General features: G+C 42.4%; 1 protein-coding gene across 1 annotated transcript; it reads left to right on the top strand.

Annotated features, from left to right (window-relative positions):
• Window positions 1-661: 661 nt before the first annotated feature.
• DENR (density regulated re-initiation and release factor) lies at window positions 662-21,165 on the top strand. The gene is made up of 8 exons (XM_018557065.1): window positions 662-819; window positions 3,628-3,746; window positions 8,324-8,343; window positions 11,628-11,712; window positions 13,980-14,060; window positions 16,298-16,414; window positions 16,537-16,676; window positions 20,898-21,165. Exons 2-8 carry the CDS (start codon window positions 3,638-3,640, stop codon window positions 20,940-20,942), a joined length of 597 nt encoding a protein of 198 aa, XP_018412567.1. The 5' UTR covers window positions 662-819; window positions 3,628-3,637; the 3' UTR covers window positions 20,943-21,165.
• The last annotated feature ends 1,602 nt before the right edge of the window (window positions 21,166-22,767 follow it).

Here is a 22,767-nt window from a genome sequence, read left to right as displayed (position 1 = left end):
GTAATAACATAAACAGTGAACAAAACATATACTAGGCAAGATCACCTATATATAACATATACACATCAAGGGTCTTCTGGCCAGGGGTTCTTCCTCTTCTTTGGTGATAGTGGCGAGTGGTCCTTCTTCCTGGACTGGTTGGCAGTCCCACAATTAAATGTAAGCACCTCAGTACAATAGTTCTCTAAAAACCACAGAGGGCGGGTCCATGACAGCCTGGGCTCAGAGGAAATGAACTGAATAAAACTGGATGGGATTCAACCTGAAAGACTGAGGACATCTAGTGGCAAAGACCAAGTACTGCACAGAACAATTTAAAGATTAAAAGTGAATATTGCAACAAAAACTGATCTATAACAAAAAAAAAAAAAACTTTAGCTGGGCTTTTATTTTTTTTATTCTAATCCCCAAAACATGTTTTAGATTCACAAAACAGGGGTGTGCTCTCTCTCTCTACATAATGTGTGCTAATAAGCTTCCCTCATTCCCATACAGGCAGTATTCTGACATACAGGACACGACCAGCCTGCCAGTATAGAGAACCGCCGTGTGCTAGATTTTGTTGTTTTAACATTGCACTCTATTCTTTAACCACCACACTGAAACCAAAAGATAACCAGGTTAATACAGCGATTTTTCGTACTCAATGGGTGTACCAAGATGGCGGCAGGAAGTAAGCTGACACTGGTTACGGCGACGGAAGTGGCGAGTGCACTGGTGCAGCAGCATTTGACGGCTTCCCCGGCGTGGGGACGGGGCGGTGATCTGCATGTGAACGGGATCCTAGGGCTAAGAGGACGGTGGCGCCGGGCTTGTTGGGTAATGAACGGCATGTATGATGACAGCAGATAGTTCATGCAGATCACAATGAGAGAGGAGGGGAACGAGCACCTTGTACTGCCTGCTGCTCCCTGTCATTGGCATATGAGCCTACATAGAGATTCCAGACTGCATCAGGCCCAGCATGAATAGGAGCACACCGTGTACATACTAAGGGTAGGGAAGCCTGAGGACGGGCCACATCTACAGGCCTGGAAGGGCTCACCAGGCCTTGTAATTGTGCCCCCGGTGCTTGTCCTAACTTAACCCCTACAAAGGCCTGGAAGACCTGGGATGGCAGTTTGTCCCTAGAGAAATTGTGATTATAGGATGAAATTATACAGCAACCTGGAACTGGCCAGATGTTGGTGAGCTATAAGTCCCAGCATGCCTGTCAGGCCACTGCGCTGTGACTTTATAGTGGCTTACTTGGATTTAAAAGAGCAGCAATTGGGCACTGAAGGCACAGATGTATAAAATACCCACACACCCAAATTTACACAATGGGGACTCATTCAAACCTTGCTGTCAACACACGTAAAGGCAACTCATTCAAATGAATGGGCTTCTGATGCACCAGAACAGACAGAGAAACAGAAATGCAGTATTCTTTCCGATGCACACACCACAGCATATGTTGGTGACGTTGGGGTACCATTAAAACAAAAATCCAGTTGAAAAAAAAGTAGGTAGGTCTCTTCTGCCAAAAATAATCTTCCACTTTCTCCTGGCAGTTGTCTACACTGTACGGTGCATGAGCCATGCAGTGTATTGATCTCATTCATGGCGTCTCTAAGATGCTATAAATGGGCCGGGTGCCGGGGAGGATGTAACTCCTGTGCGCATGCGGAGAAGTTACATCATCCATGACCCAAGAGGATTCTCACAACACCTGGAATTGGTGGCAGCGGAGGACCAAAGAGGGATCTGACAGCGCTGGAGGAGGGCACACTTGTAAGGTAAGTGCGCCATAATGTGTAAGTATTCTGTGTTTACACATTATGGCAAAAAAAACAAAACCCCACCCTTCACGTTCAGCAGTGTACTACCACTGAGAATGAATGGCACTGCATCACACCAACGCATGTTACCACATCGCAACAGTGTGAATGGGCCCTAAAAGAAGCAGGGCTGTTTTTTTATGATCTGATACTTGTTATAACATCAATGAAATGTGTATTGTATTCTGAAGCAGTAAAGTGACATTTCGACTGGTCATGTTATGATTGAAATGTATGTAAATTAAAACTTTTTTTTTCACCGTAGAGAGTGGTTAAGACCCCTGTCCATCTTCCTTCTGTTTATGACCCTTTGTGGAGATTTTCCTTCACTTCCTGCAGACACAGCAGGAAACCAGTGGGGTTCACCACAAAGCGAGGGCATAACCCCTTAAAATGATATTACATTCAAAAGGTTTTTTTAAGCGATTTCAAATGCTGATGAAATCACTTACAATGGATGCTGCTCCTTGATGATTAAAGTTTTATTTTCCTACAGAATCAGCTGGTCCCTGGAGCACTGGCCCAGATATCCTGTTTTAGGGTGGCTCCTTTCCATTGCAGGGTCCTATGGAGTCACCCTTGTGTAGTAAGGTGTGTGTGTCTCAACAAACCAGAATATTGAAAAAGTCATCTGCAATCCAAGGTCAAATGTGCTAAACGTCCTTTTTAGGCAAACCTAGTGACACAGTGCAATAAGCAATGTTTTGGAACCGAACATGGTCCCTTCATCAGGTAAACACACTGAAAAGAATTTATCAAAATCTGCAGCAGCTGTGCATGGCAACCAATCAGCGTCTCGCTTTCCTTTTCAAATCTTAACCGGAGAAGCTGATTGGTTGCCATGCACAGCTGCTGCAGATTTAGTCTGCTTCAGTGTGTTTGCCTGATAAAGGGACCATGTTCGGTTGCGAAACATTGCTTATTGCACTGTCACAATGTTTGCCTAGCGTCTTAAAAAAAAGGACGTTTAGCACATTTGACCTTGGAGTGCGGATGACTTTTTCAATATTCCTGTAATTTGCGCGGTGCCATCCGCAGGTAATACCAGTACCCACTTGTTCTATGGGATTCTGGTCTGGAGTGTGGTGCATCAATTACTCCACAGACACAAAAAGGAAAGCCTGCTCCCTACTCCTCCTTTCTCCCTCCCTCCTTCCTGTAGTTTTGGCTGATTCTACTGCACTGGAGCGCAGAAAACAGTTTTGTCATTGTAAGAATAGTTGTAAGGGGATATGTTACCCCAAGCATTCCTTGGCCCTTGGATCTTTTTTATTAATACTATACCTGACCCTGGTAAAGGGTAGATTTAGTTTTTCTCTTGTTTAAGGCTGGGCACACATTGATTCTTGTTAGTTTAATTGGGCAACTAAAATTACTATTAATTAGCGTTTGATTGGTACATAAACAATCAAGGGTAGTATGTAGGAGGAATATATCACTAATGATTGCGCAATACTCTAAATTTGTGGGATCAATCGCTACTACATGCAGCTATATGTGTAGCAGTCGCCTGCCACTTTAGTAAGGTGATCTCGCTACCACAAATCTTCCTTTGGTCTGAAAGAAATCTCCGGTTTTTTGATTCTCATTATTTGTTGGTATAAGGTCCCATTCACACCAGTCAGGCCCATTATTGCAAGTGTCTGCTCTTTTTCTTTATAATAAATAATATACACCTTTTTGTCGTGTGGGTATAATTGCATGTTTTTAGCAGAGATGTGATGCACTATCACAAAACAAATGACAGGACAATGTCGTATATTTAGCATTTTACTATAAAAGTGACATTTAATGACTTGTTTTTCAGAATCTCTGAGATGGCTAATACAGCAGCTGAGAATCCAGAGCCAATATCAGATTTGAAGGCAGAATCTAGAATTCCCAAGGTGGATGGAGACTATCCAATGAAAGTCCTTTACTGTGGAGGTATGAACTTGGCAGGTTGTGTGATCTTTTCTCTCGGAAATGGGTTCCTGTGTGCCAAAGCTGATCATTATTTGGGACCAATAGGTTCTTGAGGGCCAGTTCAAACTACTCTTGGTGTTAACGCATGTGTTGAGGTGTGCTGCACACTTGTAATTATGTATTCTGAACAAGCAGTAGAAGAGCTTAAAACCCTCTGTGAAAATGGGCCTGTAGAGTCCTTGTTGTGATCTTTGAGGAACTTTGGTAATGAATTACAGGCAACAAGTTTTTTGTTGGAATGCATTATAACCACTTCAGCGCCATATGTGACATACTTGTATGTTCTGATCTTGCAGTGATTATACCAAGATCATGGCAGCTGCAGCCATGGTCTTGCTATCATCTTTTTCAGCAGGAGATGCTTGTTAATTACAAGTAATGTGGGTGGCTGTACATTCACCCAGATCACTTGTAGCAGCCTGCTAATGTGCTGCCCCAAAACCCTTTCCCCACCGTGGTTTTCACGGTGCCCCGCCCCTCTGGGGGCCTGGGACCACGACAGATGGGGTCATGATGGAGAGTGGGGGCAGACCTAGGATCGTCCGCTCCCTGATCTGAGACGAATAAAGCAGGGAGCTCTGTGCTCACTCTCAGAAGTCGGCTCAAGTGCCAGTTACACAAGCGATCAAGCAAATTTCTGTGTTTGATGGTCTGTATTGCAGGGCAGGAGAGACCTCAGGTGTCTAATAGATCCCAGATGTCTCCATAAAGAGAACCTGTCACCTCCAACCGTTATCACATAGGGGCTTAATTTTCCCCTTTGTGATAGCAATAAAGTTAAGTGAAAAAAAAAAGTTAAAGTAATGAATAAATAAAAATAATTAAACCACCCTGCCATGTGCGAATAAACACGCCCGCCTTCGTAAACATGATTTCGGAAGACATGTTGGGTATCGACGTGAATGTCGGAGTGAGAGCAATAATTATAGGGCTACAATTCGTTGCTCAGGTTTAAAGCATTGCCTGTGGACAATTTTGAATACCTTCGTTTTTCAATGTTGCACGGGCGCACAAAATTTGAACGCGTGACATGTTTGGTATCTGTTTACGCGACATGACCCCGTCTTTTATTTTCCCCCAAAAAATTGGGTATTATACTGTGTGTGTTTTTGTTTTTTAATATTGATTTAATAAACATTTGCACACAAAAAATTGGGTATTATATTGTTTTTTGTTCCTAAAAAATATCGATTTGGTAAACATTTGCACAAATATCGTGCAAAAATGCAGCTACCATGTGTTTATTCTACAGTACCTCTGCTTTCAGAAAATATATAAGTATTTGGGGATTTACAGTCATTTTCTATTTAAAAATTCCGATTTTTAGTCTGTGTGTGCAAAAATTAAAACAAATTGCTCTAAGGTGGTTAACACACCGATGTGCCGCAAACACATAAATAGAGTACCAGCACTGAACTTGGATGCGAGATGGAGCAGTCATATAGTCTGATCCTGACAACTATTTTCAAATATTATACTTGACTAGTAACATGTTTTCTCTTATATTTGCTTCTCTCTTTATTCTTCTTTTCTTTGTAGCTCTGTAAATGAAACTTTTTGTGTAAATATTTTATGATCTGAGTATGATTTTCCTTGATTAAGGCCCCTTTTTCTGGCGTACCTGATTGGAAGCCCATTGTCAATGTATGGGCAGCCAGATCTAAACAAACGGGCATCTTTTTGCATCTGGTTACCCCTCCTCTCTGGGCAAGTCTGAAAAAGCAAACGAATCTGAGATCCGTCTTGCCAGACCTGATCGTGTCGGTTCCAGGATAACCGGACATAAACAGAAACCCGTCCACTTAGATCCGGCTGCCCATACACTAACATGGGTCCAGTAATGTCATTTTTTTTTTCCTTCAAGGCAAGTTGGAGAAAAGACTGCATGGATGTCACGTTGGTGACATCCATTCTAATCAGGGGGAAATCCGTGCATGGATTCCCTCCTGATTGTATGAAAGGGGCCATATCATTTGCAGAGGTTCGCCCTGTGCCCCTGGGTACTTGGTTTTAGTTTTCCTTTTGTCGTTTAGCAAATGTAACCCTGCCGGCACTTCCAATGCTAATTGTGGAGAGTTATACTAGTAGACAGACCTTGTGAATGTGGATTGGCTATGGAATGTACAAAGCATTTCCGTTGTTAAATACAGACGTGGACTAATTAGTTGGTACCCTTCCATGAAAAAAGAAGAATCCACAAGTTTCTCTGAAATAACTTGAAACTGACCAAATTCATTGGCATCCTCCATTGATGTTCCATATTTAATACAAATCAGACTTCACTTTTGATTTTTGATTCTTGATTCAACATACGGTAATATTTGACATAAGACGAATGAAAATGGCATGGACAAAAATGATGGAACTCTTAACCTAATATTTTGTTGCACAAGCTTTAGAAGCAGTCACTGCAAATAAGTAATTTCTGTAGTACTCAGTGAGACTTCTGCACCTTCAAAAGATGGTTTGGGCCACTCTTCTTAGGCAAACTACTCCTCTCAGGTTTGAAGGGTGCCTTCTCCAGACCGCATGTTTCAGCATTTTCCATGTGATGATCTATAGGCTTCATATAGAGTGTTTTGCTTTTGGGTGCTTTTAGCTGTGTGTTTTGGGTCATTATCCTGTTGGAGGACCAATGACCTGCACCTGAGACAGAGCTTTCTTAAGGTGGCCAATGGCCATACACTTTACAACCATCGCAAGACCTTAGTCTTGCGATGGTTGTAAAGTAATTAAAAAAACATACGATCTGCCCATCTTGGACAGGCAGATCGTACTTGCGATCATCGCAAGCCCGCCCCCCTGAGCGGCGGGCTTCCGATGACCGCAATGCTGAATGGGCAGTGTGCGCGTGCACACACCGGCCCGTGCGGCATTAATCTTACGATCATGCTAAAAACCAGCCAAAAATCGTACGATTCTCGGCTGGTTTTCTAGCGTGCTCCTTAGACAAAAGACGTGCGACCGTACAGTATAAAAGGTTGCACGCCTTCCATACACTTTGCGATTATCGTACGATAGCGGGATTTCCCGCGATTATCGTGCGATAATCGCACAGTGTATAGGCACCTTTACACTGGACAGTATGTTTCACTCTAGAATTAATTGATAGTCTTGAGACTTCATTGTGCCTTGTACAAAATTTCAAGTCACCCTGTGCCAAATGTAGAAAAGCAGCCCCAAAACCTGACGAGCCTCCTCCATGTTTCACAGTAAGTACCTGTTCCTTTCTTTGAAAGCTTAATTTTATCACCCGTGAACGAACATAGAACTTGCTCTAGTTTTGTCCCACCTATCCAATGGACAATTCCAGTCTGGTTGTATGTTTTTCCTTCAACAGGGAAGTCTTCATTTCAGCCCACAGTCACTCAAAAAGCGACAGATGGTGCAGTCAGACACTGATGTACTGTGACCTTAAAGTTCAGCTTCAGCTAAAGTTCAGTGCAGCTCAGCTTGCATCTGTTCAGAAGTTTTTCTTGGCTCTTTGTTTACCACTTGCTCTATCTTTCTCTCGAGTATGGGGGTCAATGTTCCTCTCGTGGTCACATCTAGGGAAGTTAGCTACTCTCTTATGGACCTTAAACTTCTTAATGATATTTGAAACTGTAGTCACCGGAACATTAAGCTGCTTGGAGATGGTCCTATATCTTTGACATGCTGAACTATTATTGTCTTTCTGATCTCCTCAGATAACTCTCACCTTTGCTTTCTGTGGTCCATTTTCAGTGTGGTGCACACAATGATACCAAACAGCAGAGTGACTCCTTTTCTTAATTTCTATAGACTGACTGATTACAAGACCTGAAGTTGTGTGATACTAATTACAGAAACATTTAGTTTTAAAATACCATTATGGTTCAATCCTTCATAATCTTTCCAACTCTGTCCAAGTCATTTTAGTATATTTTTATGTAATAAGTAATAACCAATATCTTTTCGCACTTTCTTTGCTTTGTCATACTTAAGGCATGCAGATATAGATGAGACGATTGCTTTTGATTTAATCACTTCACACTGTTTCAATGAGTTGTTAGGGTGCCAATAAATCTGTTCACGTCTGTATCCATGTGTATTCACAGGGATTCACTGGCACACGCAAGAAGTTTAAATATCAATGTTTTGTAGATATATTTATTTGTGAAAAATGTCCCATTATGTCGTCAAAGGCGACCCTGCGAGGTCACGAAACATTAGCCTTTGATGACATGATGTGACATTTTCACAAATATATCAACGAAATATTGATATTTAAACTTCTTGTGTGTGCTGGTGAATCCCTATGATTACTCCTAGTGTTTGCACGGCGCCATCCGTGCGAGCACCACCGGTACTTTTATGTTCTAAGACCGTATGGAGTGAGAGTGGCATTTGGAAACAATTGTATCCATGGGTATTTCTCCACATCACTCCCTTCGCTGTAGTTTCCTTAGTTTTCTCTGACTACTTCTATTCAGTTGTTTTTTTGAGATACTTATGTTTTATTATTTTCCAAGCTAAAATATCTGTTTAACTTGCATTATTTTTGTTTTCCTTTACAGTGTGTTCTTTGCCATTAGAGGTAAGCTACATTATTCTCCAGTGGTGGTTAATAGTAAAGTTATAACGGCACACAATGTCAGTCTGAACCTCTTGGTGTGACCAGATTTAAAGTGGCAGTGTCTTTGTAAAGAAGCCCGCCTCCTTTGTAAAGAAGACCAGATTATGTGACTAGGCCTATCAATTAGCTGCTAGACCTGAACACATAAATAGGGAGCAGATCAAATGCTCCTCCATATCAGAATTGCAGAGTATTGTTGTGGATTGCTGCAGAGGAGGAAGGAGCGGTCTCCTTGACCTACATTGGTAAGGCGATAGTGTCTCTTTAAAGCTTTGCTGTCAGGATGCTGTTTCTGAAAAGATCCCACCTGTGAAGCATTATGAAGGGATCGGACCTGGAACTTGTACTGCTTGCAGTATTCAGTTAGTTGCAGCCTCCAGTGCTAGGTAGGTGTCTTGTCTGTGTCAGGTGACAGTCACTTGTAGTGATAAAAATGTGTAAAATCCCCACGCTACTCTTGTAAAAATAAAATACATACACAAAATGTGTTTCCAGTGTTTTACATATTTTATTGATTGGAGCGCTGCACATAATTTTAATTGAAGTGATGAGTGAACTTTTAGGCACTCGATGAGACCCTAGTTTAACAGCTTCCTTTTCCATTTTAAGTAGATGTGATTTCAGATGTCTGGAAAGCCATCTGATCACTTCTGCTGGACTTCATTGGGTCTATGTAAAAAGATTTTGTCACTATCTGTATATATTGTCACATAAGGCATATCAGTCCCCTTGGGACAAAAATAAAGTTAAGTGTAAATAAATAATGAAGTCAAATAACTGAAAAGGGGGAAAAAAATGTAAAATCATGCACACATGCAGCATACACATACATACGATAAGATGCATGTACATATGCAAACACCTATTACCCTACACATATTAGATATACTCCTAGAAGGATTTTTTTTCTGTTTGTTTTGAGTTTTATTAGTAGCACAGAGCTGTTTGAAATAATATAAATCTGAACATACACTGTGGTATTCAGTAGTACAGGTGAACCTCATTCTTTTTTCGGTAGCCACTCCATCACCACATAAGAGAAGATGGGGTATTTTCAAGAGGAATTTACACACACTGTATTCTGGAGAGAAAGAGTTCTGTCAGTTTATATTCAGTATGAGGAGTTCTACAGGCTGGGCAAGCTTGGTATCCTCTAGAGCAGTGGTTCTCAACTGGTGGGTCGTGACCCAAAAGTGGGTCACGACCCAGTGTTCGGTGGGTCGCTGCGTGCCTTCCGCTTTTCTAGGCGAGAAGCTTCTCAGGCTCCCCTTAGCGCAGCACTGTCGGTTCTCGCGCCAAGCAGCCATTCATATGCTGCTCGGCTCCGAGTGTCAGCTTAAGGTTGGGTGGCCTGGAGCTATGGCCGTGAGGGAGCTGCATCCATACGTGCATTGTTTACAGCTTCCTCGCATGTCCTGTAGAGGTGCCTGGACCAGAGTGACGTCACATTCGGGCTCCCGACATTTCTACAGGGCGCGCAAGGGAGCTGTACAAGCAATGCGCATATGGATGGAGCTCCGTCACAGCAGAGCAGCACACACTGGACCCCAGGCTGAGGATCCAATCCAGTTCTTGTAACGTAGAGAGACAGGGCAGATCGTGAAAAAAAGGGAGTGTATGTGTGTGAGGTTGTCTGCGGTTGTGTGCATCTGTCATTGTTTTTGAGGGCCCGTTCACACTAGTACTGTGCGTTAATCGCACAGTCTTGTGCCATTAATGCACTGTACCATGAAATTGCATCTACTATGCGCTCTGGTGTGGGAGGTGTGTTGCCATTAATTTGAATGCCACCCCAAACGCACCTCCCGCCCACAGTTCAATCGTCCATACCGGAACGAGCTTGGGTCGCAACTTAATGACCAAGGACAAATGTGGGTCCTGAGGTTACACAGGTTGAGAACCACTGCTCTAGAGCAGGGGTCATTTTATGGCAAACCATGGTCTGGACACGGCCAAGTTGCGGTTCTGTGCGGACCGCGGTTGCCAACCTGCGCTGGGTTATGGCTGGCAGAGGAAACACCGGCCTCGGCTGTCAGCCAGCCATGACCCAGCGCAGGTTGGCAGTGGTGGCTTCTTTACAACACACACGCAGAGACCATGGGTAACAAAAGCAGCCACCCTCCAGAAGGAAGGACCGTGTCAACATGAATTCATAGATGATTTGAGGATCTGCAGCCGAGTGATACACAGATACAAAGTGTACAGCTGGCTCTGCCTATAGATAGGCAGAGCCAGCTGTCAGTCACGTAGCTGGGCGTATCCCGGCACAATTGTCGGGATCCGCTTCTGCTGCGGCATCTCTGTATACCGCGAGTAGCTGCTCGCGGTATACTGCGGCGTCTCAGTTCTCCTTAGGCTAACGGGAGGACACAAACTAGCGTCCTCCCGTCACCCTAGGCTCAGTATACCGCGAGCTATAGCTCGCGGTATACTGAGCCTAGGGTGACGGGAGGACGCTAGTTTGTGTCCTCCCGTTAGCCTAAGGAGAACTATGGGGAAAAGACTTAACCCCATAGTTCTCCTTTAAGGCCTCAGTCACTGCATTTTAGGCCTCAGTCACATTGCCGCGCATGTACGTGCGTATAGTACCATATGCAAATAAATGGCTCCATACACATAGCCGCATATGGAGCCGTATATCTGCGCAGCATAAACATGCACAAAAACGGAATGGAACCAAGATGCGTCCGGGCAGCGTATTTATGCGTATTTTACGCGCATGTTTACACGTACGTGCGTACAGTTCATTAACATTTCTATTAGGAATTCTGGGAATGCAAATAGTGCACACATATATGCTCGTATATACGCAATATACAATTTTGCTCGCGTTGTGTGTGAATGAGGCCTTAAGGTTTAACTCCTGAGTTTAGTGTCCCTTTAAGGAAAGGGGTGTAAATCGGTGAACAACTCCCTCCTTCATTCCATATAAATGATCTTCCGTAGAACCTCTTTAAAATATTATCATTTTTTTCTTTCCTTCCGGGTTTTTTTTCCTCTGGGATTTTGAAATGATATTAATTTGATATAATTAATTGCCGTGTCAAATATTTCCAGTTAAAAAACTTAGCATAGTCTGTGACCTGCCATGGGAAGCTGCTCCTCTAGGACTAAATGCCACGTTCTTCAACATGTTGAAAGTATTATTACATCCCTGAGAAAAAGAAGTTTGTTCACTGCTGCTTGCCATTTATTTAGTTGTGTATTTTATGTCCGATTCACTTATTGTATCCCTCTTGTTCTAGTACTGTGAATACATGCCAGATGTAACAAAGTGCAGACAGTGGCTTGAGAAGAATTTCCCAAACGAGTTTGCAAAACTTACATTAGGTGAGATGTACATGTACAAGCTTTATAAACTCTCTCAAGAACGTCGTTGGGGAATCTACTAGTTGGTGGAGAAACAGCAGAACACAAATCTGTCAGTCAAGGCTTCTTTTTTTCTGATGGGGGTGTCAGCCTTGGGGGAACAATCATTTTTCTGTCTTATTCATTTCCTTATGGAAGTTGGGTTCACCATGCCTAAAATGCTCTCTGCCCTTTATTGGACTACTCCTTCATCTGACCTCCCCCATTGACTTGTCTGGCTTGGGTTTTCTTACCAGAAGACTGCACTCTAGTTATTGAAGTATTATAGTTGAACTACAGTTTACTGTAGGAGGTGGTCACTGGGAAGACATGTTGACATCGGTTGTGTGCATGTAATAAAACTATTTGTAACATTTGAATAGACCTTTCAGGATCTAATTGACTATATTTCAGGTTTGGCTTTTAATATGGGTACCACTGTTTTGGTATATACAGGAATCCCATTGCAGTCAGCCTCTACCCAGACTCAAAAAGCTTGTTATATAAAATATATTGCCTTTAGACACAAAGAAAACTAATAAATGCAGTGAAAATATATCAAGCTTTGTGTTAAAGGAAACCTGTTCTGAGAGAAATCTAGATGTTGCCATTGCTGACCTCTCATCTTGAATATGTTACTTGCCTGACAGTCCTGCTAATGCAGTAGCTTCAGAACTATGTAGATGACTAGTTTTGAATTCACTGATCGCATATTTCTTCTGGGTTACTGACCCAAAAAGTTTTAAAGCCACTATGTAAGCACAGTAGCTAAGCAAGTACCTTATTAGAAAGATGTCTATGAAAGCAGCCTCCATATTGCTTTCTATACAAATTTCATAGGATGTATTCCCACCTAAATTCAAAACTGTCTGAAGGCCAGGCAAACATTAAACACAGGTTCTATGCAATGGTGGTAGTTGTGACTTGCCTGATAAACTGCTGTATATGTTTTCTTCAGAAAGCCAAAAGCCATAGTCCTGGAACTGTCCAAATTGTTTTCCCCTGTCAGCTGGTTGACCAGATTCTACCTTAGTTTCCCAACTACAATGTGACCAAGGATTCCAGCTTTTAGGTTACTTATGTCCTAAGCCTATGATTGACCAAAGGAATCTGACACGATTAGTTGGCTGAAAGGGGTGCTGGGACAAGTAGTCCCATGTTCTCCTTTCCTCTGTTCCTGTTTTTCATGTATCTTCCACTGCTGTGTGTGCACAGTGCCAAAATTGTTCTTATAATGGGAGCAAACTTGCAAACTGTCTTTTTTATTAAAAGAGAACTATGACTAAACCCTTTTTTGGCATTGCTTCTCTTTTGAGTCACACAGGGAAATTTACTAATGTCCTCCTGTGACCATAAACTGAGCATATAGTGGGCTATTGCCAGCTGTATGCTGACAGCACGGAGCTGCGCTGCAGCCGGGAAAGATCCCGACAACATTGTCTTGATCCACCCTTTTAGCTGATTGACAGCTGGCTCTGACTATCTAGAGACAGAGCCAGCTGTGCCCTGCCTGTTTCTCCAGTCAGTGCTGGAGGAACAGAGACTGCTCTCCGCAGGGAGAAGATCGGGGATTAAGTGATCATTGGTTTGTGATCGCTCAGTTGTCGATCTGTAGAGCCGACGTGTGATAGCTGCAGTGTTACACATCGGCCCTAACTATAGGGGTAAGTGCATTTCACTTTCCTCATAGGTCTCCTTTTAAGCAATTGAAAAGCCATCTGCATGAACGCACGCTCAGGTTTATTGTAATTTTAAGTGAGTTTGTCAACAAGATGCACAACAAGTATTTATAGCCGACATTACTTTTCTTCTAAAGGTATATTTGGTTTTTTAACTCCAGCAAAATGTTTTGTTTTGGATGGGAAGGGATCTTCTTCTGTTGTCTCTGGTGGATTGGGGATATTTTCCATTACCTCCTGTCCTGATAGCAGTGTTGAATGAAATGCCAAACAAAGTGATAAGAAATCTTTTCAGTGAGAAGAGAAGATTTTTTTTTTTATTTTAAAGCAGGGAAGGTTTAGAAACGTTGTCAGTTCATATTACACTTAAATGTTATACTTCATAAACTTGAAGATGTTCTCTTGGTTCTCTTCAATCTGAGTGATGTCAATTTATGTGCAATAACATGTATTGGTGTAGTGTAGTATGAACAGTGAAGCTCCAGGGGTAAAATATAAAACATTACTTCTTACATGACTGCATAATTCAGCTTCGCCCCCTAATGATCTGTATTTTTGGTTGCTATAAAGGGAGTTCTCCTAATCAGGAATCTGCTGGTGATTGCCTAGGGACAGCTGGTGAGGAGGAGGAGAAGAAAAAACAAAAAAGAGGTAAATCTTGCATTTGTCATTGATCACAAACTTGTGGGAAATTTCACTTTCAGTCTAATCTAGTTGTTATTTTGTTGTTTTATACATTTCTAGTAGCATACTTGTGGTTATGCAGCTGCAAATAAGGCATCATTTACACTGGCAATGTTAAACCTGTGTTTATAGGCATTTACAGCACATTTATAAATGCATATGAATACATGTAACTGAGTTTGAATTATATCATTAAGACTTTGTGTTTACCTGCATTCAGTTTTTTAGCTGCCTTTAGAGATAATAGAATTCTTTGTGTCCAGGATCCAATTAGAAACTAAATACATGTATAAGGAAGGAATACGTGATCTGGGAAGCATAAAAGATAATTTCTGGAGATAAATGCAGGAGTGCCAGTGTGAATGAGGCCATAATGTGTAATGGGAACCTTGAGGCTAGTTTCATGTATCACTTTGGCCAAAGTTGGCCATACACAGTCTGATATGCTTTAAATTTCATCTGGCAGATACAGTTTATCTACAGCTATTTAGTATGAAGACCTACCTAACCTGTCCAACCAGTTAGGCCCTACCCTATGCAGTTGTCTGTGAATTGTATTGATCTGAAACAAATCCGACTGTGTGCTGCCTGCCTAAGAAATGAGAGCAGAGGGAATTGTGTGTTAATAACCACTCTGGCCTTTTACTTACCTCCAAGTGGCACAGTTGAAATGGCAGCCTCTGATTTCTCAGAAAGCCGAATGGGAAAAATAAAAAATGATGAGGAGTAAGTTAAGTATAGTTGATTCCTATGTTCCCCCTAGACAATTTAACCCTTAAGGTTCCGGGGAGAACCATACTGCAATGGTTAATTCCTGTTTTGTCTCAAGGGGGAACATAAATGAACTATACTTGCCTTTTTCCAGCTCCCGCAGGCTTTATCCCAGCTGCACAACTAGTCGCCCAAAGCCTTCTCTTCTCCACTCTTGTCGGTCCCGGGTGCTCTATCATCACATACAGTGCAGGGCCAACAGTGCTGCATTGTGAGTGAGGACCCGCCCACAACCCGGTATGTCGGAGAGCAGAATGCCGGCTGCAGGGGGAGTGAGGAATAAGGTAAGTATAATCTTTTCTTCCTTCTAGATGAGACGCATTAACCCTTATAGTGTTTTTGGGGGGGGCAGGGGGTCATTAAAGTTCAGCTTTAAGGTCCACGCTTTAAAACAGCAGCACTGCAGACATCAAATTACTCCAAAGTCGGTGGAGCACTAATAACATGAATGGAGTGAGTGTTAGGGGGAAGAAATCAAGGAGAAGAGACCTGTCACGTGCGCTGTCATGTGACTGGCTCTTTTCCATTGAGTTCTCTTTGCTGCCTAAGACAGAGAGAACTCATTGGCATACTGTCTGTTGCATTATATAAACAGACCCCAAAATGCAGGCCAAGGTATGGAGTAACCCTGTCGAGTATAACAGAGAGTGGATAGCATTATCTGCTCTGTTATCAATGAGGTTCTTGGTATAGTTTTGTTTTTAGAATGTCTTTAAAAGAGAACTATGGGGTAAGTGTTTTTCCCTATAGTTCTCTTTAGGGTCACGGGAGGACATATACTAACCATCTCCCGTGACCCAAAGCTCAGTATTTAGCGGGCTATTGCCCACGAGAGTGCAATATACTGAGAGTGCCGCAGCCGGGACGGATCCGGCCATTACTGTCGAGATCCACCCAGCTGTGTGAGTGACAGCTGGCTTTGCCTGTTAAGAGGCAGAGCCAGCTGTGCCCTCCCCCGGTCGTTCTCCACTCAGTGCTGGAGGATTGGAGACGGTCGGGAAGTGAGCAGATAGGTGAATGTTTCTGCTCACTTCCCGATCAATAGAGCCGACCTGTGACAGCTTCTTTGTCACAGGTCGGCTCTAACTATGAGGATGAGTGGAAACCACTCACCTCATAGTTCTAGGACTGTATAGAACTTGAGTTTTACATTTGCTTGGCATGGAGAAGTAGTTGTAGATGAATTCTACATTTGTTAGTAGGTTTCATAAAACAAGGTGACCATGTGAGCCCTTTAGTCAGGGACTTTTATGATTGATATGATATTCTGGGGCTGAATTATTGCGAAACGTTGAGGTTTGAAGGTTTAGATGTCAGCCAGCCTCAGAACGTGTGTAACCTTTGTAGATCATAGTGGCCCTATATTAAAGGGTCTGGTTGCCCTAACAAAAAGGAGGGTGTCTTGACTAACCCACTTTTTCACAACTGTGCAGGTGGCAGAGGACAAATTAAACAGAAAAAGAAAACTGTACCTCAGAAGGTTACGATAGCCAAAATTCCTAGAGCGAAGAAGAAATATGTGACAAGGGTTTGCGGTCTGGCAACGTTTGGTAAGTGTCAAAGTACTCCAGAGTGGATGTTCAGCTTCCATACTATACCATACTATACTATACATACTATAACTATACTATTGTTTAATATCATACAGAGTCACTTCCCTTTTCATTTTCAGAAATAGATCTCAAGGAAGCACAAAGATTCTTTGCTCAGAAATTCTCCTGTGGTGCCTCAGTGACGGCGGAGGACGAAATCATTATTCAGGGAGACTTCACAGATGATATTATTGATGTAATACAAGAAAAGTGGCCGGAGGTAATTATTATTGCTGTTCTAAGAGCACAAAAAATTCTACTTTGGGGACTTATCTACTCAGCCATGAAACTTAGAATCAGGTGTTTTGGCATGTGTTAGAGTTACTTTAAATTTGCTTTTAGGTGCATCAAGCTCTTGTGGTTTTACTTTCGTATTGACTTTTCTGGGGCAGAAAAATAGCTCGCATTCAATTTAGATGATATGGAAAAATAAAATGTAGATTGGCTAGTATGGGTCACTATGCTGCTGGCAATGTTCTTTGGTGTATTAAAGGGCTGTTGTGTGCTGGTGTCTGCTAGGATTGCTCTTGCTCTCTCCTCCTATTAGCACACTCATTGAACTGCAGCACACCTTCTGCCACTTCCAGTCTGAGCTGTGCTGTTTAGGGATTGCAAGAGGCTGATATCAAGTCAAATTAAAATACTTACACTGTTAGCATTTACAAAAATAAATGTAGATGCATTAATATGTCCCTTTTGTATCTGGCTAGAGTTCAGCTTTAAGGGCCCATTTATACCAGTCCAGTCTGCTGCAGTGCTTTTCAGGCATGTTGGTTTTATGTTGACGTGCGTTGTGATAGAGAAGCCCATTCATTTGAGTGGGCTCCATAACAGACCACAAATAATGCAGGCACATTTCCAGTAGCACAGCTCAATGCACACTAGTGTGTTGCCATGCGTTGCTCAACAATACAAGTGCCTTGACAGCACACATTCATGCTGAATGGCACTACATTGCACCACAGCGCATTACCTCACCACAGAGGTATGAAGAGGCCACACTTTTTCACGTTTATCAATTTCTATTATATATTTCTCATATTTAACCAGTTTCAGGCCTTCAGAGTACACATTAAAGGAGAACTATGAGATGAGTGATTTCCACTCACCTCATAGTTCTAGCCGACCTGTGACAATGAGACTGTCACAGGTCGGCTCAGTAGATCGGGGGGTGAGCGAACACATACCGGTTTCACTCACCTCCCGATCCTGTCACGGCTCTCTGCCGTGACAGGGGGAGGGGCTGGATTCCCCTCTCCCCGCTCCGATCTGCCAGCGCTGACGGGCGGAACGGACGGGGGAGGGGGCGGGTACAGCTGGCTCTGCCTCTAGATAGGCAGAGACAGCTGTCACTCACGCAGCTGGGCGGATCCCGTCATCTACGTCGGGATCCGCTCATAGCTGCTTTTTGAAAAAGAAAGTTATTCTTTTTTTCTGGGAATATATATGCAAAGATTCTTCTGTGTCTAAATCTGCAGAAAGCTTTTTTTTTGTCAGAAAAATTCTGTAAAGACTTTTTGATTTTTTCAAAGTTCCTATCATAGAAGATTTTATGTAAAGATCATATAATTTAGGACTGAGTCCCCTACATTACCTGGACAGTGACCTGTACATTAAAACTCATTCTACTTTTCCTACCGTGAGGTTTATGGGGCAGATCTGGGATGCGGCTAAAACTGCAATGGGTATTTCTGCCCTCACCAGGTACACGCCGCTGTGGCAGAATGGCCACCTCCCGGAACTTCTCCCTCTCCGGGTCACTGTGGACTGGTCTAATAAGGGGGTGATATCGGTCTCTCGACTATATCGGGAGGGTGAACTCTGCGATTTCCAACATTTGGTGGATACCCATGGTCTCTCCTGTAGGTGTTACTTCCAGTTCCTCCAGATTGTGCATGCCCTAAGGTCCCAGTTTCTTAGGGGTCCTCCTGCGTTCTCGCCCACTCCAATACTTGACACAGTATTATTGGCCACTAACACCAAAGGGATTATCTCCTTTCTGTATGCCCATCTGTTGCTTAAGTCACCTGCTCTTCTCCCTCTGCGGTGCAGGGAAGGTGATGTAGGTCCCATGTCGGATGATACCTGGGAGGATGTCCTACAGGGGGTTACTCAGGTCTCGCTATCTCCTACGCACAGGCTGACTCAACTGTTTATATTCCATAGAATATACTGTACCCCTGAATTCTTGTTCCGCATATTACTAAGGGCTGCTCTGGAGATGCCCTAAACTGGTCCGGTACTGGGATAAGATCATAAGCATCCTCCTTACCCAATTCACCATTGGTGTGCATTCTTGACATTATTGAAGACACCGACCTCAACTATCACACAGTCTTGGCCCTTAAACGTGCCCTATTTACTGCAACCAGGTTAGTGGTCCGTAAGTGGATCTCCTCTTCCCCACCTACACTAAATCTGTTGCTTGTGGAACTGGACAGGATTGTTGCCTACGAACGCATCACCTTTCAACAAAGGGGTACCCTGACCCAGTTTCACTCCCTATGGGATAGATGCTTGACATTTCGTGGACAGGACATGTCTGAGTAACTGGCTCACGCACCTGCTTACTAGTGTTATTAGTGGTCTGCCTCCCATTCCTCTGTCTAGTATGTAAGAACCCTTGACTACACGGAGGAGTGTCGGATATCTCAGTTGTAAAGTTTATGTAGTATGTTCACGAGGCTCTCACAGTAGCCGGTATCTAATGTGCCTTTCAGTTGGCTGGCGGTATGTTCTTGTCGAAATACGCTCTGTAATCATTACGTTTTATTATTGTTTTATCTCTTTTTTTTTTTATTTTGTTTTTGTGTATGCTCTCTGCACCTTTTAAACTATGCAAAAATGAATAAAAACTATCTGATTTGAAGAAAAAAAAAGATCATATTATTTGCACCAGATCATGCAGCCACTTCTATTAAAAAACCCTACTGTTAATAAGTAGGCACAGAGTTAAAAAACAAACCAATTTTATTGGAATTAGGTACTGAAAATATTTTGCTGTCAATTTGTAAACTACAGGTTCATAGTACAGAGGTTCTGTTTTTCCAAAACCAACACTCTCTGGTTGTCTAAGGCAGCCTGTGTCTAAGGATCCTTACATTTTTCCATTGTGTTTGGACCATGTAGAATTTCTAAAGCAGCACATTTATATATGGTGTGTCTTCCATTCTGGTTCCACATTATACCTTGCAATAAAACATCTTATAGTGTGTTTAGCAGAAGACTAAGAATGGAAGAATATATACAATGGTAAAACTGACGGGATCAATTCAAGTAATTTTAAAATAACACATTTTAAATCATTTAAAAATGAGGTTAAAAAAAAAACTACTTCCTCCTTTTCCAAAATCTAGGAAAGGCATCCTGTTAGTGTAAAATAACAAGTATGCCTTTGTTTAGTTTCTTAAGTCCTTATAATTTCAGGAAAAACTTAAAACCAAACATCTGTACAGACTAAATAGATCTGAAAAAGCGATAACCGATGGATAGATATTTAGTGTTCCAACAAAAGTGTGTTTGCTGAAATGAGAGCTATATAATTGTGTATCAAATCCTTTATGATCCAGTATGTTGTCAAATGTTTGTGAACCACTGGCATTAAAAGGGTTAAAGTGGACCTGAATCAAAAAATACAGATCTATCTTGAATTCCTCCTGAAGAGTAACAGTGCACTTCCTGTCCCTTTTTAATCATCTTCATAGCCGTATATTTGCAGTATCAGATTGTCTGTCTGGCACCGTGGCACTGCTAGTCTTTGAAGTGAGATTTGGTAATGTCTCTACTCTACTATAGCCCTACTGTAAGGGTTAAGAAACGTTTTGCCCTGAGTTCTTTTTTTTAGGTGCAAGAATCGTTCTTCTCCTGCTTAATTTATTCTGTGGCTTGAGAAAACAAAGGCCTCTACCAAGATTGCCTAACCACAGAGAACACAGTGCAGAGCATGGCAGGGCATGTCAGTAACGGGTAAAAGATCAGCTGAAGGGACCCTATAGGCAATACTGGTGACTAGTCCTTTGATACCTGCTTATCACTTCCACATATCAGGTCCGCCCTCATACACATCCTCAAAAACAGCATATGGTCTGCACTGCAGCTTTTAATCTTGAAATCATTTATTTTGAGGTTATCTTCTGCCAGTGGTGGCAAACCTGTCCATGGATCCTGTTGTTGATTGATTGGATTGGTGGGTCTTTTTCCTGTTGCGGACATCCCACACCAATGAGGTTTTCACAACAGAGCCTAGGTTTTCTAGGGCACAACACAGCTTAGCCCAGCCAATTGAATGCTATTTCTATGGATTGGTGAGACCACTGCCAATCAGAAGTGAGATATGTGGACAGGTTTTCCAATTCACTTGTAAAGTTTGAAAAGCTCTGTGTTTCATTAAAGACAAAAAATCTATTTGATAAGTTGCTTTAAACCCCCTTTCTCTTGGCAGGTTGATGATGAAAGCATTGATGACCTTGGAGAAGTAAAAAAGTGATCTAACATCGTGCCTGTTCTAGACAATATAGCCAAAGTGAGCGAGGATTCAAAGAGCTTTGTGTGTCCTCAGTCAAACTTTACTACCCTGTTTATGGCAACTGCCCCACTGTAGAAAGCTACCCTTTGGTTTTTATTTTTAAATGCTGATGTTAAGGTAACCAAGTTCCTTCATGCAAGTGCATGATATGTGTTTAGACTAATAAAAATGGTTTCGGTCATTACTGTGTACAGTCTGCATCATTTGTTGGTACAGAGTTTTCACATCTGAGATGAGGTAAACTTCACTTAAGAGTGGGAGGGTCCATTTTCAGGTGCCCATGTTGTTGGCTGGTTAAATGGACTCTTCCTGTTGAGCCATCGCCAGAATCCTCACAGGGTTCTGAATACTGCAGCAACAGCATGGTGACTGTTTTCAACAGTTGCTGTAGAGGGTCACGTGGTGGTGGATTCAGGTAAGTTGTAGTGGGACTGTTGTAAAGTCGTGAGTCGGCTATCAAGGAGGCCTCGGGGTATGAGCAGAGCTGCCAGTAGTTCATACAGGAGGGTGAAAACCGTCCTTCAGCATTGGGAGCTGGTATCAACAGGTATTCACACCAATATTCAAAAAAAAAAAAAAAAACTTGCACAACTACATTTACAAGGCAAGAAGCTATTTGCACAAAATGAGTATTTGGGTTTAAATATACATCTTGGCAAATGCCAGCAGCGTCATTCTTATGTACTACTTTGATACAAGTTAGAGCAGAAACCATTCATGATCTGTTCTCTGCTGAATGGCTGGAGGTTACCATAAGTATGGACCATTAATGGGAATAAATGGGGCCACAGCACGTGTACACTAGGAAAAGGTTGGGGAATTTCCTTAAGCTTCCTACGCTATTTGCATTTCTATCACTCCACAGCCATTTTACATTTGTTCTTCCATTAGGCAGAAAGAAGCGTGGAGGCTCATTACCAGGAAGTGAGCGGATCTCATAACAGAGTTCTTTGTTGGGGAAAATGATTCTGCAAGCTGCTTCTCTGCACCTCTCCTGCTCTAGTCCACATTTTACTCCTTGCATCTGGGACCACAGCAAACTGTGACCACCAGTAGTCCCACAGTGCTGGGACTACTGGTGGTCACATCCCCTCTGTAAATTTGTACTCCACCAATGTAAGGGCAAAAAGATTGCAATAAAGCAATTAACCCCCTCTGTGACTGCAGGGGCTCAGAGCTGGAGCTTGTGAGCAGCTCTAATGCAGGTGACGCTTAAAGGGTACAACCTGCTATTTTTCCTTGATTCTGGCAACTTTCCAGACCACAGGAACAGGGTAAGTTACCATGTTAATGTCATCAGATCTCCACAGCCTCTTTTACACTTGTGTGCTTTCTGCAACCAGAGATATGTTAGAAACCCTGCCATGTTTAAAATTGCTGATATAGAAAAGAAACCCCTAAGTATAAAATCCAAAAAGGTAAACCTATGTCGGAGAGAGGATATGCCAGTCTTCAAAATAAGTTAACCTTTGTTTTAATTGCCGTCTGTGTCTCTGCTAGGGAAATTCATCCTATTTGTCCTGGGGACCATTGTGACAACTGTAAAATTTGGAATTTTGCATCAGTCACCAGAACAAGCATAAAGGGGAAATAGGGATGCTTTTTTCATACAAGTATGTAAGATGGAATTTCCCCTGAATTTGATGAGCTTTCCTAGCACTTTGTGTCATTGGGGAAAGAACTAAAGGGAAATCTTCCTGATTAGATTACAAATAACGTTCACTTTGTGTTCTTCCACTATGACTAAAGCTGGCCATACACCTATAGATTATCGATCGGACATTTT

This window comes from Nanorana parkeri, unplaced genomic scaffold (genome assembly GCF_000935625.1).
Source record: "Nanorana parkeri isolate BGI_ZX_2015 unplaced genomic scaffold, ASM93562v1 scaffold13, whole genome shotgun sequence".
NCBI lineage: Eukaryota > Metazoa > Chordata > Amphibia > Anura > Dicroglossidae > Nanorana > Nanorana parkeri.
The sequence above is the reverse complement of the archived record's forward strand: the minus strand, read 5'-3'. Positions and strand labels throughout refer to the sequence as shown.

Bases quoted from the DNA above. Each gene is read 5' to 3' on its own strand.
- DENR (XM_018557065.1), top strand. From the start codon at position 3,638: ATGGCTAATACAGCAGCTGAGAATCCAGAGCCAATATCAGATTTGAAG. The intron at 3,747-8,323 runs GTATGAACTTGG...TTTCCTTTACAG, and splicing joins GAAAGTCCTTTACTGTGGAG to TGTGTTCTTTGCCATTAGAG. The intron at 16,415-16,536 runs GTAAGTGTCAAA...TTTCATTTTCAG, and splicing joins TTGCGGTCTGGCAACGTTTG to AAATAGATCTCAAGGAAGCA.